The sequence below is a fragment of the Myotis daubentonii genome, chromosome 6 (assembly GCF_963259705.1).
Source record: "Myotis daubentonii chromosome 6, mMyoDau2.1, whole genome shotgun sequence".
In the NCBI taxonomy this organism is placed as follows: domain Eukaryota; kingdom Metazoa; phylum Chordata; class Mammalia; order Chiroptera; family Vespertilionidae; genus Myotis; species Myotis daubentonii.
In genome coordinates this window covers 39,220,876-39,237,250 of record NC_081845.1, presented here as the reverse complement: position 1 = coordinate 39,237,250, position 16,375 = coordinate 39,220,876, and the positions used below count along the sequence as shown (strand labels likewise).

Sequence of the window (16,375 nt, the reverse complement as noted above, 5' to 3'; positions counted from 1 at the left end):
ATCCAATTGATGATTTCCTTCCACATAAAACATTGTTGTTTCCTCTTATCTTAAAAAATAAATAATCTTGATTTCAATGCTCATCCAGCTACTGCTGGGGTTTTGGGTCCTCTTCACAACAACATTCCTCTGAAGAGTTATCTATGCGTCGGTCCCCAAAGTTCTTTCCCCCCACTCTTGGTTTTCTTTTTTATTGTGAAATGTAACACATAGACAAAAAAACAGGGGAGGGGGCACGTAAAAAGAGAAGCAGGCAGCTTAATGATTTATCTCAAAAATACCCTTGCTACAACCATGTAGGTCAAGAAACAGCAGGTTAGCAAGAGCACAGAAGCCTTCTCCATGCCCCTCCCACTGCGCACCCCTGTCTGCTCCACAGGTAACCACCATCCTTTTACAAAAATCACTCCCTGACTTTATTGTTTTACCATTTAGGCATGCATTCCTAAAAACAAACAAAAACCCCCCCTGTACTTTAGTTTAACCTGTGGTGGGGTTTTTTGTGTGTTTTTTACCTTTACTGGAATAATAAAAAAAACATCTTCTGTGGTTGGTTTATTTCACTCAATATTGTGTTGGTAAAATTCACCCATGTTGACATATGTAACTGCATTTCACCTATTTTCATTACTTTATAGAATCGCATCCCAGCACTAGTTATCTATTGCTGCGTAACAACTTACCCCAAAAGTTAGCAACTTAAAAATTACATTTATTTATTTATTTATTTATTTATTTAATATATATTTTTATGATTTCTAAAAGGAAGGGAGAGGGAGAGATAGAAACATCAATGACGAGAGAGAATCATTGATTGGTTGCCTCCTGCACACTCCACACTGGGGATCAAGCCCACAACCTGGGCATGTGCCCTGACCAGGGATCAAACCTCTGACCTCCTGATTCATAGGTTCACTCAACCTGGTTCACTCAACCACTGAGCCACTCCACACCTATACTCTGAGAGTCAGGAATCATTTGTGGCTTAGCTGGGTGTTCTGGCTTGGGATCTCTCATTGTAGTTGCAGTCAAGCTGTTGCCTGAGGTTGTCATCTCTGAAGACATAACTAGGAGTGTAGGATCTAATTCCAAATTCACTCACATGGCTGTTCACAAGAAACTAGTTCCTCACCGCATGGGCCACTCCATAGGGCTGCTCATGTCATAGATTCCCCAGAGCCAATAGCCCAAGAGAAAAAAGAGAGCGCTCTCTCTTGTGAGAAAGCTTCCCAGACGGAAGCTGCAATGTCTTTTGTATTTTACATTGTCACTTAGTCTTAGAAGCGACACGTCATCACTGGCTATATGCGATTGATCACACGGACCTTCCTGGTCCAGCGTAGAAGGGGACCATCCAAGGATGTGAGCACCAGGAGAAAGCGTTCATTGGAGACCATCTTGGAGGCTGCCAACCACAACCTTTGTATAAACACAGAAAAATGTATTTATCCATTCTATTATCAGTTCACATTTAGGTTGCTTCTAGTTTGGAGCTGTTATGAACAGAACATCTGTGAATGGTCTTGTACGTGTCTATTGGTTCACACGCGCACACATTTCTGTTGGATAAATACCCAGACATGTCATTGCTAGATCACTGCCTATGCATAATGTCAACTTCAGTAACTAATGGCAAACTGTGTAACAAGTTGATATACAAATTTATAGTCCTCCCTGGAGTAGATGAAATGTCCAGTTGGTATGTATCCTCAATACCAGTTGGTATAGTCCATCTTTTCAACTTCTGCCATTCTGGTGAGCATGGAGTGATAACTCACTGTGATTTTAATTGGCACGTTCCTGATGAATAAGGAGCTTGAACAGCTTTTCATATATTTTTTCGGCCCTTAAGGTATGTTTTGTGAAGTAGTAGGCCTGGACACACAGCAGTCAGACCCTCCTTCAGGGAGGTGGTCAGCAGAGAGCCTTAGGCAGCAACTCCTCTAGGATCATCCAGAGAACCACCCTGTCCCAGGTCACGCTGTTCCCGGGAGCCCCTGCCCTCACTGAGCAAGGCCAAGTCAGCCTGACACAGGACACGTTAACAAGCAACATCACTCCTGGCCACAGCAGATTGGCCCAGACATTGCTAGGCCGACATCGAAGTTCACATCCTACCTCTGCCCAATCCTGCTTCCTCCCCTTTTTGTTCAGAATAAACATCTTGCACCACAAACTCCTTCTCAGGGTCTACTGCTGAATGACCCAGCCACCTTTTAAGCCTATTGTCCGTTTTCCTATTGAGTTGTCTTTTTTTTTTTTCCTTACCAATTTGTCGGAGACTTTACTTAGTACGGATTCAAGTGCTTTGTCAATTACATGTGTGGCAAATATCTTCTCCTGTCTGGGTCTTGCCTTGTTCATTGCTTTATTGTGTCTCTGAAAACCAGAAGCCCTTCATTTGGATGTAATTTAATTAATCACATTATTCTTTTACCTTTTGAGACATGCTCTTTGTATCCCACCCTAAAGTCATGACATTATAACATAATACATTGTCCTGTATTATAGTCTAACAGCTTTTATTGTTTTGTCTTTCAAATTTAGACTTACAAGCCACCTGGAATTGTTGGGTAAGGTATGAGATGGGGGCCCTATGTCATTTTTCCCCAGATGATATCCCATTGTCCCAGCACATTTTGAAGATGCCTCCTTCCCCCCACTGTTCTGTGTGCCAACTTGTCACATATGTCAAGTATGTGAGTCTGTCCCCACGTGTGGGTCGGTTTCTGGATTCCCACTGGCCCCTTTGTCTGCTCTTGTCCCAATACCATAGTCATAATCCCCATTCTCTTTCAAGCCCACTCAGAGTGGGGCTTTTGTCTCCAATTGTTCCACTGAAATTGCCCTTATGAAGATTAGCAACAACTCCTCTTGGCAAATCCAATGGTCGATTCTCAGTGCTCAGTCCGCTTGCCTTCTCAGCTGCAGTTGATACTGATACCCACTTCTCGCTGTCACAGGGTCTTCCAGACACCATTGGTTTTTCTCCACGGGTGCAACTGGGAGTGCCATTCACTTCAAATCAGAGCTGCAGAGAGGGCGCCGCACCAGTTTTCCACACACTCATACATGTTCTCCACACACACACACACACACACACACACACACACACACGTTCTCCACTCACACACACGTCCTTCACACACACGTTCTCCACATTCACACACACACATTCTCCACTCACACACACATTCTCCACACTCACACACACATTCTCCACACTCACACACACACACATTCTCCACACTCACACACACGTTCTCCACACTCACACACACACATTCTCCACACTCACACACACGTTCTCCACACTCACACACACAGATTCTCCACACTCACACACACGTTCTCCACACTCACACACACACATTCTCCACACTCACACACACGTTCTCCACACTCACACACACACACATTCTCCACACTCACACACACGTTCTCCACACTCACACACACACATTCTCCACACTCACACACACGTTCTCCACACTCACACACACACATTCTCCACACTCACACACACGTTCTCCACACTCACACACACACATTCTCCACACTCACACACACACATTCTCCACACTCACACACACACATTCTCCACACTCACACACACACATTCTCCACACTCACACACACACATTCTCCACATTCACACACACGTTCTCCACACTCACACACACACACATTCTCCACACTCACACACACGTTCTCCACACTCACACACACAAGTCCTTCACACACACACACACGTTCTCCACACTCACACTTCTCCACACTCACACACACATTCTCCACACTCACACACACGTCTCCACACTCACACATACAAGTTCTCCACACTCACACACACGTCTCCATACTCACACATACAAGTTCTCCACACTCACACACAAAAGCTCTGCACATTTACACACACACAAGTTCACACACACACTTAACTTCCCACGACAATTCTACCCCATGGCAGTGGCCTGAGGACTAAAATCCAGGAATTTTGTTACTACCCTCCATTTCAGCTCTGCTGCTACTAGGTTGCAGAGGGGGTGGGGGAGGCAGGCACTTGATTCAATGGGATTACAAAAGTACCTACTAACAAATGCAAAGGAAACTGCAAACCACACTGAGATGGAGGAAGACTTTCCTTGCTAGTGATTTTGTTCTCACTCTAGAAACTATTCTTTTTAACACACTGACACATTCACAATCTCGGTTTTGGTATTAGCAAACCTAAACCCATCTGAAATGCACTGTGCTTGCAGTGTCACTCCTGACATTTTGTGAGATACCCTGTCATTAAGTCAGCGCACTAGAAGGATGTGGGGGTTTCCGTGTATAAACGATGCTCTGAATCCTAACATGACTGTCTCACTTCCAAGTCTCAAAAGCATTTTGCTGAAAATCACATCCTTATAATTTCCATAATAGGCCTCGATCAGTGTGTTGTGAGGAGGGCTGGGGTAGATAGGGCAGGATCCTTTGGATCTTGAGACAAGGAAGAAGTGCAGCGTTCTGAACCAAGAGTTGGGGGAACTCCAAGACACCAGGAAGGGGTGTCTTGCCTCCCTTCAACCTGGGGCCCCTCCGGATGCTCCCCATCATTCTCTCATGTGTCGAGAAGAGGAATTGTAGGCTTTGGGAGAAATTTGGAAAGTGATGCACATGATAGCCAGTGACTGGAGTCCCAAGAACGTGGCACAAAATAAATGAAGTTGGGGAAATTTGGATGTGATTAATAAAGGAAGAGGACTAGTTTTGCAAAGATACAGATGCAGACTGATGTAGAAATGCGAGAGTCTATCGTACTCCAGAAATATTAGTGAATATTGCCTTGGGAATCTGCAATATAATTTAGAGGTCATGATTTTTTAAATCTCATTGAATTCTAGTCACATGCCTAATTTTTTTATCAAAATATCAGCAAATTTGATTGCCCTTTCTATTCACCTGCATCATCTCTAAATAAATACATTTTCACAGCTAGAAACAAATTTCCCCTCAAAGGATGATCAGGTGCCAGCATGACTGTTCAGAAAAATATTTCAGAGGGTCCTCAATTATTTCAACCAATGGGGGTTCCAAACACTCCCTGGCTTGGCAGCGTCTCAGGAAGGACACGGCTAATGGAACGGCGACTCTCCGACCAGGACTCAGACTCACTGGAGGCAGACAATCGGTTTGTTGGGAAGAGTGTGGAGGGTTGTTGTCTGGGGGAAGGACAGGCTTTGGGGTTGAGGTTTTGGGGAGGGATGCAGAGAGCAATAAAAAAAATCTTTTATGGTTACAATATACAAGAGTGTTCACTTTTTACACACCCTTTTTCCATGGTCATGCTGGACCAGTTTCAACTTGGAAAATTCTGGGTATTTTTCAGTTGGTGAGCTATCTTCATTTGTAATATAAAACTGTCTTGACAACAAGATAAGAGGCTTACATGCACATTATTCTCCAGGACGATGACCTCGCTGGTCCTCATGTTTGCTAAATAGAACTCACACCCTTTGAAAATATGTGCTCTGTATCTCTTTGTAAATACAGGTTCTATATATTTTGAACTCCAACTTTTGAGACAATTTCCGTGGATAGCTCATGTTTCTGTACACAGCTTTGCTTGCAGATCCTTTAGATTAGGTTTTCTGAGCTCAAAATTCTTCAGCTGTGACACAAACACACTGCATGTGCAGCGCCCGCCTGGGCTAATCCACACACACACCCCCAATGGAGCCAGGGGGACAAGAGGAGCAGATGGGGAATGAAGCTCCCTCGGCCTTCGGTGCCTCTGACCTGGGAGTGCCGTCTTCTGCCAGTGTCCGTGGCCCTGTGGTGGGTTAACTCATTAGCTTGCACAGAGTAAAAATCGCAGACCTTTCATAGTTCTTAAAAACATCCAAAAAATTTAAATTTGTAGAATAAAAGGATTTCTTTGTCCTACCTGACTTCTTACCTCTCTCAAGTAAACAATCTAATACAGTTCTGACACAATGAACAAATATGGATTGTCTCCTGTGGTTTGTTGCAAAGGGACTTAATGTTTCCAGCCAGAAAACCGAGGAGTTGAATGTATTAAAGGACACACATAGGAAAGGAAACAGTTATATAGGAATAACAGAGATTAAAGGAAAAGGAAATAATCCTAGAATTCAGAAATATAAATGCATTAGGAAGCATGTCTTAAATTGTGGTTCTTAGACCTACAAGCTAAACCATTCTCTACTTCTGACAAGTGCAGCCATAGCGCCCTCTACTGGAACCACACTGAAAACTACAGGTAACCATTTGCAGATGCTTTGTGGACTGCACTCCTCCGTGGCATCCATTGCTGCCATTATCCAGATTTTAACCTCAAATAGACAGACCTCGGAACCTCAGGTGTTCAGAGGTGAGAGGAACACAGTTCCGTTTGCAGACCCAGCTTGACAGGTTTTGCTGAACCACTTAGTGCTGAAGAGAGTGGATAGCCCTTACCACACTCACCTTTAATTTGTAGCAGCCACTGATTGTGGGGACCACTAACAGAGCTGCAGCCTTTGCTGGAAATCAACCACCAGCCCTTCTGCCCTTACCTGGCCCACTTCCATTCCACGGGCCTCTCCCTTCTTCCAGTAACCCCCATCACCAAGCCGGCTCAGTTCCATCACCAAAAGCATCGCTTTGCTCCTGGGCTACTGTAGGGCGAGACACAGTGAATGCCAACCCTTCAACTCCAGCAGAGCAGCACAACTGTGAACTCAAATGGTGATTTGCCAAAGGTCCAAACCTTAATTTTAGCGTAAATGTCACCCTATCAGTACTTCAGAGTCTCCAAATGTTTTTACCATGCATTGACATCAGAAGGAATAATACACCAATAAAATGTATTATTTATTTATAAATTATAGAAGTGTACAATTGAACAATATATTGTATACATTATAAAACACACAAAAATAGAAATTTTAAAGGATGAGATTAAATACAAATAACCATTTTAACATTTCCCCAGTGGACGGATCACCCCATGCCCTGCGATGTGCACCCCCACCTGAGACCACAGCCCTAGAGCCTGCCAATGACTGCTGCATTTGGATTTTTAGCTCAGGTTACAAAAATGTACAAGATCACAGCTTTTTTTTTTTTTTTTTAAGTTTTGCAAAACAGCCCTAGCATCAAGTTTAAATATGTAAAGATGCTTAATGTTAACTTCTTAAGACGTATTTGGATTAATCACAACACAGCTGGTAAAATGTCACATTATGGTTCACTGTTAGGCTGTTTCACTTTAAGGCAGACTATAATAGGGGATTTCAAGGAGTTGAGTAAGAATATTTGGGGAGAAAAATGCTTTAAAGAAAGGTCGAGGATTTGCTTTCTTTTTTAAGCCAATAAACAGCTAGCACCGAAAAATATAATCCCTCTGCCTACAGACTGAAAAAAAAGACATTCCAAACAATGGATATTAGCTAATGCTAAAGGATTAAAATAGATTGCCACACATCTGCCCTGATACTAGTGAGTCCTTAGGAACACAAATTCTTGCCCTGACTGGTTAGAGCATTGTCCTACACACCAAGGTGGCGGGTTTGATCCCTGCTTACAGGATATACTGCAATCAACCAATGAATTCAGAGGTGGAGCAAATGAATGTTTCTTTCTCTCTTTCTCTCTAAAATCAATCAATAAATAATTTTTTAAAAAAGAAAATACAAATTTTTTTTTCATAGCCCCAGTATCCAATCACAGACCCGGGCACATAGACACTCAGTAAATATGCAATGAATGATGATCAACAATCCCCAAAAACTATCTGAAGTGCTGAATTCCATTTGAAAGGATTGTTGCTAAAGAACGTTCCAATATCTGGTTTTGATTGGCTGAAACAAGTAACCGGATAAGGATTGTGGTCAAGAATAATATGCTCAGCCCCAGCCAGTGGCTGTACACCAAAAAGGCTGTGGGTTTGATGCCTGATCAGGGCACATACCGAGGTCACGGGTTCAAACCCTGATTGGGGTGTGTACGGGAGGCAGCTGATTGATGTTTCCCTCTCTCTCAAATCAATACACATGTCCTCGGGTGAGGAATTATAATATGCTCAGAGCCTCGTTGCATTCAACACCTCTCTCCCTTCCCCTCCCCTCCTCCAGCTCTGCTTCCCCCCAGGGTCTGAGCTTCCCCCCACAGAGTGGAGCAATTCGGATTGACAGGCTGGTCCTTCACCTCTCAGTGCAAGCTGAGAGAAACACAACAGAACATTTATTCTATACAACCTCATTCAATGTGCCCCTTAATTTTAAAAAACTGACCAAAAAATTTAAAGGACATGAACATCTGACTTTGAGATTGAGTTATGCACATAGAAGACAGCGTGGGGCCTCAAGTTTTGTAACCCTAACATTTACAACTGCTAGACTTTTAATTGTGGTTTCCCCTTGGGAGAGTTTTTTGTTTTAATAGGAACTTCACCAATTACAAAGATAAAAATATTATGCAACTTAATTTTATAATGTTTCACTTTGTATACCCACACTGTTTTCACCTATATGTTCATGTATCCTGTTGACAAAATGTCACTTCTTGATGGGAACAAAAACGGGAACTACACTCAGTAAGGGTTCCATTAGATTAAATGCAAACCAGGGTACATTTAAGTCAGTTCTCACTAGTAAATCTCAGTTAAGGGAAAGAAAAATGGGATGCAGTTTCCAGACTTGTTGGAAAGATGAACCATAACCCAAAGGCTCAAGGCTTTCATTACTGTGGTATGGAAAGAGTTTACTTAATGTACTCATTAGAGAAAAATGTACTTATCTTATTGGGAAGTACACATACAGGGTGGGGCAAAAGTAGGTTTATAGTCGTGAGTACATGAAACAGTTTATTATTGTATTATTTATTAATTATTGCATTATTTCCATATGAACAGCTGTAAGCCTACTTTTGCCCCACCCTGTACATCACCGGAAGGGCAAAGGAAAACGAGTGGTGGGTTGAGGTGATGCTGTTGTGCAGCACTGTGGGGAGTTACTGGGCTGTGAAATCATCCTTACTGGAGTCAAACAGAAAGAAGCCAGTTATTTCAATAAACTGATAAAGCCTCTTTAAGAGAAAACAGCCAATAGAATAGACATTCCTTTCTTGGAAGAACTTTTCACGAGAATCATGACCTACGCATGTTACACACTGTTTGGTTTGCTCACTTTGCCTTCATGCCACACGCGTTCTCTAGCCTCCCCTTTCACTGATGCTACAGGCTGGCTCACTCCCTTCCACCACCACCAGCTGCCTCCCCTGCCACCGGAGCTTCCCAGGAAAACCTGACTCAAAAATTAAACCCACTCCTGACTTGTAAAATGAAACAAATCCTCAATGGCACTCCTGCCTTCCAAGGAAGGGTCTCACACCTTTAAAAAAGAAAAACAGGTGATTAAAGTTCCAATGGAAAAACTACTTTCACTGTATCTCAGAAAAGAATACATCCTCAATTTAGAACCCCAAAAAACATTCATGTTTCTGGTAATTTTCAAGTTTTATTTCCAATTACTGCAGTGACAAAATACCAGTACTAATTCTGCATGGAAAGTGGCAAACTTTTAAATACACAAGGTCACAAATTAGTATTCCAATAGTACTTTGGCCTATGAAGATTTTGATAGGACAGTATTATTACAATCAGTCCTATAATATTAGAAACTTATGCTGCCTCCGTACCTAGTCATGAGAATATTCATCTTGCTTCAACGATTCATCACGTATACATTCCTACTCTTTATGAGCACTCTCCTAGGATGTAGTGTGAGAGGGAAAATCCTCCCGTTGGTGGTTTTTCTGTGTTATATAGGAAGAGCAGTCACTTCAGCAGTAATGTACAATATTAAATTTTTAGTTGGAAAATATAAGGATTATCCTATTATATCCTTTCTCTGGGAGTAAAAAGACACACACCATTACAAACGTAAAACGAGTCAAACTTCTATTTTATTGACAGGAGTCCAAAATGAATACAAAAAATGCCTCCTCTGCATTTATATATATTTTTCCTTAAAAGGCTTGTGATAAAATCAGGTAGATTAAAAGCTATGAATGTGTTTCAGCTTTTATAATGAACCTTTAAAAAAAGGTTTAATAACGTAAGTCACCACATCAGAGAACATATGGTCCCACAATCATTTTTAGATCTATAGCTTATAAAAGAACTAGATCCTGCATTGATCTGCTCAAACAGAGGCTTAAAAATGTTTTAAGCCATTAAAAGCCATTTTAATAATCTGTCTATTAACTCTGGGAAATTAAGAAAGGAAAATCCCAAAATGTAGCCCTCTATTTAATGTGGAATGTGAGAGAATGCCAACTTATGATGATGACAGCTAAAAATAAAAAGTTTAAAGCTATAGATGGAACTGTGATAAATAATCTTGTATCACTGCAAAATGTCAATAAATGATAGCGCTTACCAAGATGAAAACTTGAGCAGATGTTACTTAAAACAGAGTGATGTTTATCATACTTTGTTTGCTAAAACTAAAACTGAACAAAGAAGTTGCTCATTTATAGACTGTTTTTCTTGTACTTTTTCTTTTACTGGGACCATAAATTGATCAGATAATACATAGCCCACACTTCTGGACATTGTAACAAAGGGTTTATTATCATTTGCAGATGAAGTAAATGCACCCTCCCATACTTGAAAGGCTTTAACAAGCCTTAAGCATTTTTCAGACTGTACCAAGGCACCAGCACTGCCTATGTTATATTATGCATCCATTTCTAGGAAAGAATACCTCCCTCAACATCAGTTCTACACTGTTTCTGGTTTATTATACACTTCCAAAACAGCAAAAAAATTGCAAACATGTGCAAATATGGTCCATTTGTAGTCTTGCTTAGTCATCATCTTCCTCTTCTTCTTCCTCTTCCTCAAAGCTATCTTCAAAGCCCTCGCTGTCCTCCTGGTCTTCATCCCCCTCTATTGCTGTATCCCACTGTGGATGATTTTCTGGCACAGGCTTAGCCTCATGAACTTCCAACTATAAAGAAGAATTAAATGTAGACAACAGAAATGTTGATAGATATAACTGATTAAAAAAAAAAAAAAAAAAAGGTTTTCTTTGACCAAAGCAGTTATAAGTAACTAGAGGCCCAGTGCATGAATTCGTGCACCAGTGGGATTCCTTGGCCTGGCCTGTGGGACTGGGCCAAAACGGGCTCTCTGACATCCCCCAAGGGGTTCCGGATTGAGAGAGAGCACAGGCCAGGCCGAGGGACCCCACCGGTGCACCATCGGGGCCAGAGAGTAACGTAGGAAGTTGGCCAGTTGGGGAGGGACTGCGGGAGAGCTCCAGAGCGTGTCCAGCCTGTCTCGCTCAATCCCGATCAGCCAGACCCCAGCAGCAAGCTAACCTACCCGTCAGAGCATCTGCCTCCTGGTGGTCAGTGGACATCATAGCAACTGATCGACCAGTCGACTGTCTGCCCCCTGGTGGCCAGTGCACGTCATAGCGACTGGTCAACTATCTGCCCCCTAGTGGTCAGTGCATGTCATAGCGACTAGTCAACCAGTCAACTTTCTGCCCCCTAGTGGTCAGTGCATGGCATTGCCAGCGGTTGAGCAGCCTTAGCATATCATTAGCATATTACACTTTGATTGGTTGAACGAATGACCGGACAACCGGACACTTAGCATATTAGGCTTTTATTATATAGGACTAGATTTTATGGTCATAACTCTAAATTTGAAGTATTCATTTAGAACAGATGTTCATCCCAGAAATAAGAAGGTAAATCTATTAACATGTAAATATAGTTAAATTTCTGTTTGATAGTTTGATTTTATAGAAGCTATACTATTTATTCTGTGGCATGAAAGATTAATAACTGTAATTCCTGAGCAAGAACAATGAGTGATGTCTTCATGTCTTCTGCTGAGGGAAAAAAACTCAAAGAGGTATTTTGTAGCCTCCAGACTCGTGAAGCAAAATTCTACAGCCAAGGGAAAGACATATGGTACCCTTGTGGGAAAAGAGGTGTGCCTTTACTGGCTCCCTTTACTCTGGGACTCCAGTCCACATGAAATGATACTGTAGCACAATCTTCCTAAGCCAACAGAATGCTTTCACAAAAATCCTGCAGCGAAATAGTAAACACTAAGGGGAGTGTGGTTCATATGACACTTACACAGAGTATATGCTCTAAAATGCTAAAGAGTAAATTACTTTCAAAATTAATAAACAGCATTTTTATATACCAGTAATGAACCATCAGAAAAGGAAACTCAGAAAACCCCATTTACAATTGCATAAAAAAAAAAAAAAAAACCCCTAGGAATAAATTTAACCAAGGATGTAAAAGACCTGACTCAGAAAATTATAAGACACTGAAGAAAGAAACTGAAGAAGATACAAATAAGTGGAAGCATATAGTATGTTCATAAATAGGAAGAATTAACATCATTAAAACGTCCATACTGCCCAAAGAAATCTATAGATTCAATGCAATTCCTATCAAGATACCAATGGCATATTTCACAGAACTAGAATAAATATTCAAAAAAATGAATATGGAACAGCTGTCCATGAGGAAACTCCTAGCGATGGGGTCTTTAAAGGGTAGCTTTTACTCTTCTGTTTATTCTAAACAACTGTTGTCACTTAGAAGTCCCCACTATGAGCTCTAAGTCTCTGTGCTAAATGTTTTACATACTTTATTTTGACAACGTTGACCTTTATCTGAGCAACACCAGTTGAGAAATTTCCCCATTCTTTTGTGTTCTGGGAGATGACTAAGTGTAAAGGATCCTCTGCCCTCTTAAATGCAAAGGTAGGACCATCTCCATCTTTCCTCATGACCCCCATAAAACTTGAGGATGACACCCTTGTTTATCGAGAGCCCCTTCCTTTGATACAATGAACCTTTTCCCTATTACAGTAACCTAAATAATCTCCTTAAAAGAAAGAAAAATTAATAAACAGGCCAACAGAATCTGTGGGAAAACACATTATCCTTTTCTAAAGAAAACAGAACCCCAATAAAGTTACAGCACATTAAAAGGTATCACTTAAGTAATTTATAGTCAAGATTCTAAATTATTAGAGTAATTTATATTTAAGATTCTAAATCGTTAACACCCCTTTAACTCAACAAATTTGGTTTATTACTGAAAGAATAGTCCATCAAATGTATCATATAAAGTATGAGATGAACTCTTTTTCCATTACTCTACATTTTACACTTCTTCAAATAGATAACCACATTTACTGAAGAGTCACTATTCTTACCTTCAAAGGTTTTATCTGATCCAAACCCATATAGGAGTCTGATCTCAAAAACACTGTATACTGATAATTTCCAGGCTTGCCTGGTGCAGGAAACTTCAGTTCTACCTGGAAGAAAAATTAGCACTTAAAACCTGTATCTTGAGGAGTGGAAAAAACATCACAGCACTCCTAAAATTCCTTCACCAGAGTATTTAATAGCTAGGTGTTTACTCAGATGACAGCCTAACAAATGCTACAAAAGTTCTAACAACAGCAAATATGTATATGATATTTATGTCATACATTATATATACTATACAAAAGGAAATAAAATTAGGCAGAATTGATAGGGTTAATTTGTATCACCATAATTTAAGAAAGTATATTTAAAGCAACAAAGTTTTTTGTTGACCATCACACCCTGACAACTTGAAGAAATGAAGCAGGTAAGGTATAAAAGTAAAATGAAATGTTGAAATAAAATAGACTTCACCAGAAAGGTAATAATTCTTGCCAAATTTACTTATTTCTAAAATAAATGCTATGAAATAATAGAATATATATATATTGGTCCTTGCTGATGGTTCCTGGCACAGAGCTCCTCAAATCCCTATAACTCTCTAAGTGACAAGCACACTAGGAGCATCTTTTGTTCTAATATTGCTCTCTGACCCTGGTTCGTAAATCCTTTGAAATTTCCTGGGTGATAGGAATGTTTTATTCGAATGAGGTGACTCCTGGTGGACTCCTAGATAAGAACTGGTCACCAGAAAGACAAGCCATGATTAGAGAAGCTTGGAACTTTCAGTCCCCCACCCCATTCTCCAGAGAAGGGCTGGAAATTGAGTTAATGATCAATCACACCTATATGATGAAGCCTCCATAAAAATTCCCAAACAAGGGGTTCAGGGGAGCTTCTGAGACTGTCAACACATGGAGGTGCTGGGAGAGTGTATACTCAAAAAGAGCATGATAGCTCCATGCCCCTTCCCACATACCTTTCTTATCTATCTCTTGCATATGGATGTTCTTTATATTCTTTATCATATTCTTTTATAACAAAATGGTACACGTGTTTCCTTGAGTTCTGTGAGCCATTCTGGAAAATTACTGAATCCAGGGAGGGAGTCATGGGACTCTGATTTTTAGCCATTTGGTGAGAAGTACAAGTGACAACCTAGGACTTGTGAGTGGCACCTGAAGTGGGAAAGTGGGGGACAGCAGTCTTGTGGGACTGATCTTAGCTGGTGAGATCTGACACTATCCAGCTATACTGGCAGCATTTAGTTAAACTGAAGGACACTCAGCTGGCATGACAGAGAATTGCTTGGTGTGGGGGCAAACCACACATCTGTGTCAGAAGTGTTGTGAGGATGTTAGTAATGTGAATGAGTAAAGCAGAAACACAGGAGAAGTTGTGTTTTTCCTTTACAAATGCCCAATGCCTTAAAAGGTCAAGAAGATATTTTATTTCCTATCAAATCATAGCCTTCAAATACAGAGTTACAAAGTCTTAGAAGTTTTAATTCTACTTGGACAAAGGAAGAATACATATTTAAAATAACATTTGGAATTTCTGGTTATCTGCCTCCAATCTCCAAAATTCAGATTTTGTAGGCAAGATTATGTATTACAATATGCCATTAAGCCCCAATTGGGTAGCTTAGTTGGTTAGATCATCATGAGGATACATCAAGGTTGTGGGTTTGACTTCCTATCAAGGCACATACAAGAATCAACCAATGAATGCTTAAATAAATAAAACAACAAACTGATGTCTATGTCTCTCTCTCCCTCTCTCTCTCTTTCTCTCTAAAAATCAACTTAATTATTATTTTTTAAATTTTTAAAAATATGACATTAATACAAACTAGAAAAATATGATGGGAGAATCTCTTTTTTTATTGATCTCACAGTTTGGTCTTCCTAACAACTAACTAAAATACAAAAACCTAAAAATCATAAAAGAAAAATTACTTAATCACATTATTAAAAAACTCCAAATAAATAAATGGATAAGCAAATATGTATAATTTTGCTTGGTAAAAACAATCGTTAATAGTAAAACAAACTGGGGAGAAACATTTGCTATACATATAACAAAGGGCTATTTTCTTAACATTAAAAAAAAAAATCTAAAACCAATTAAAAGACCAATAACCTGACAAAAAAGAACAATAGTCACAAACACATACAAAATGAAATACAATTCAAACACCCTGATTTTCAATCTTCAGATTCACTCATTAAAACTACACTGAATACAACCAGCAGAGTAAAAATTGATGAAGGCAAGAATCATCAATGTATGCTGAAATGAGTGGCTAAGAGATTGTTGAAGAACAGGATAGTCACATGGTACCCAAGTATCACCTCCCCCGCCTCCCCAGGTTAGGGGGAAAAAAATAGCTTTCACAAGAGAGAAAAGCTGTAACTAAATGATCAACCATGATATCAGCAATATGGGAAGAACTGTTACATTTATGCCCTTGATGTAATACACTAAGGTTACAGCATCTGCATAGTATTTTGGCCAAAAATATTTAAGATGAATACAACCATGAGTAACTAATGAGAGAAATTCAAACAAAGGAATATTCTACAAAATGCCTTGCCTAGACTTGTAATATGTGATCTTTGATTGGATCCTGAATTTAAAAACAAAATTAGCCCTATCCCACGTGGTTGAGTGGTTAGAGCTTCAGCCCATGCACTAAAGGGTCCCAGGTTTGATTCCCAGTCAAGGGCACATACCTGAGTTGCAGGTTCAATCCCAGACCCCAGTCAAGATGTGTGCAGGAGGCAACCAATCGATGTGTCTCTCTCACATCGATGTTACTCTCTCCTCTCTCTATCCCCCTCTGCCCTCCCTTCTACTCTCTAAAAAGCATGGAAAAAATATCCTCACTCCTTGGGTGAGGAGTAGAAAAAAAAAAAATCAAGAATAAAAAAGAAAAGCGTTCCCAAGGGGTAAAATACGTTCATCACAACAGTGGCCAATGCCACATAATCAAAAATTCCACACTAAAAATCTAATCACCCATTCTTACATTTTTAGGAAAGGTATATAACTTAGCACTAACCACACATTTTTGTACAATGCAATGAAATTCTAGACACAGTGAAAACCTCCAAAAGTAAGTTGA

The 16,375-nt window shown here is 40.3% G+C and overlaps 1 protein-coding gene across 3 annotated transcripts in view; it reads right to left on the bottom strand.

Moving 5' to 3' along the window:
* Positions 1-9,935: 9,935 nt before the first annotated feature.
* The window catches only part of SEC63 (SEC63 homolog, protein translocation regulator), a 73,607-nt gene continuing 67,167 nt past the window's right edge, over positions 9,936-16,375 (bottom strand). For 2 of the 3 annotated variants that reach the window (XM_059700789.1, XM_059700792.1), the window contains 2 exons: positions 13,251-13,355; positions 9,936-11,003 (listed from right to left, as the gene is read on the bottom strand). In XM_059700789.1, the coding sequence (XP_059556772.1) occupies positions 10,860-11,003; positions 13,251-13,355 (249 nt within the window). In that variant the 3' untranslated portion in view covers positions 9,936-10,859. The remainder of the gene's footprint in view (positions 11,004-13,250; positions 13,356-16,375) is intronic. The other variant, XM_059700790.1, reaches the window with a different exon arrangement.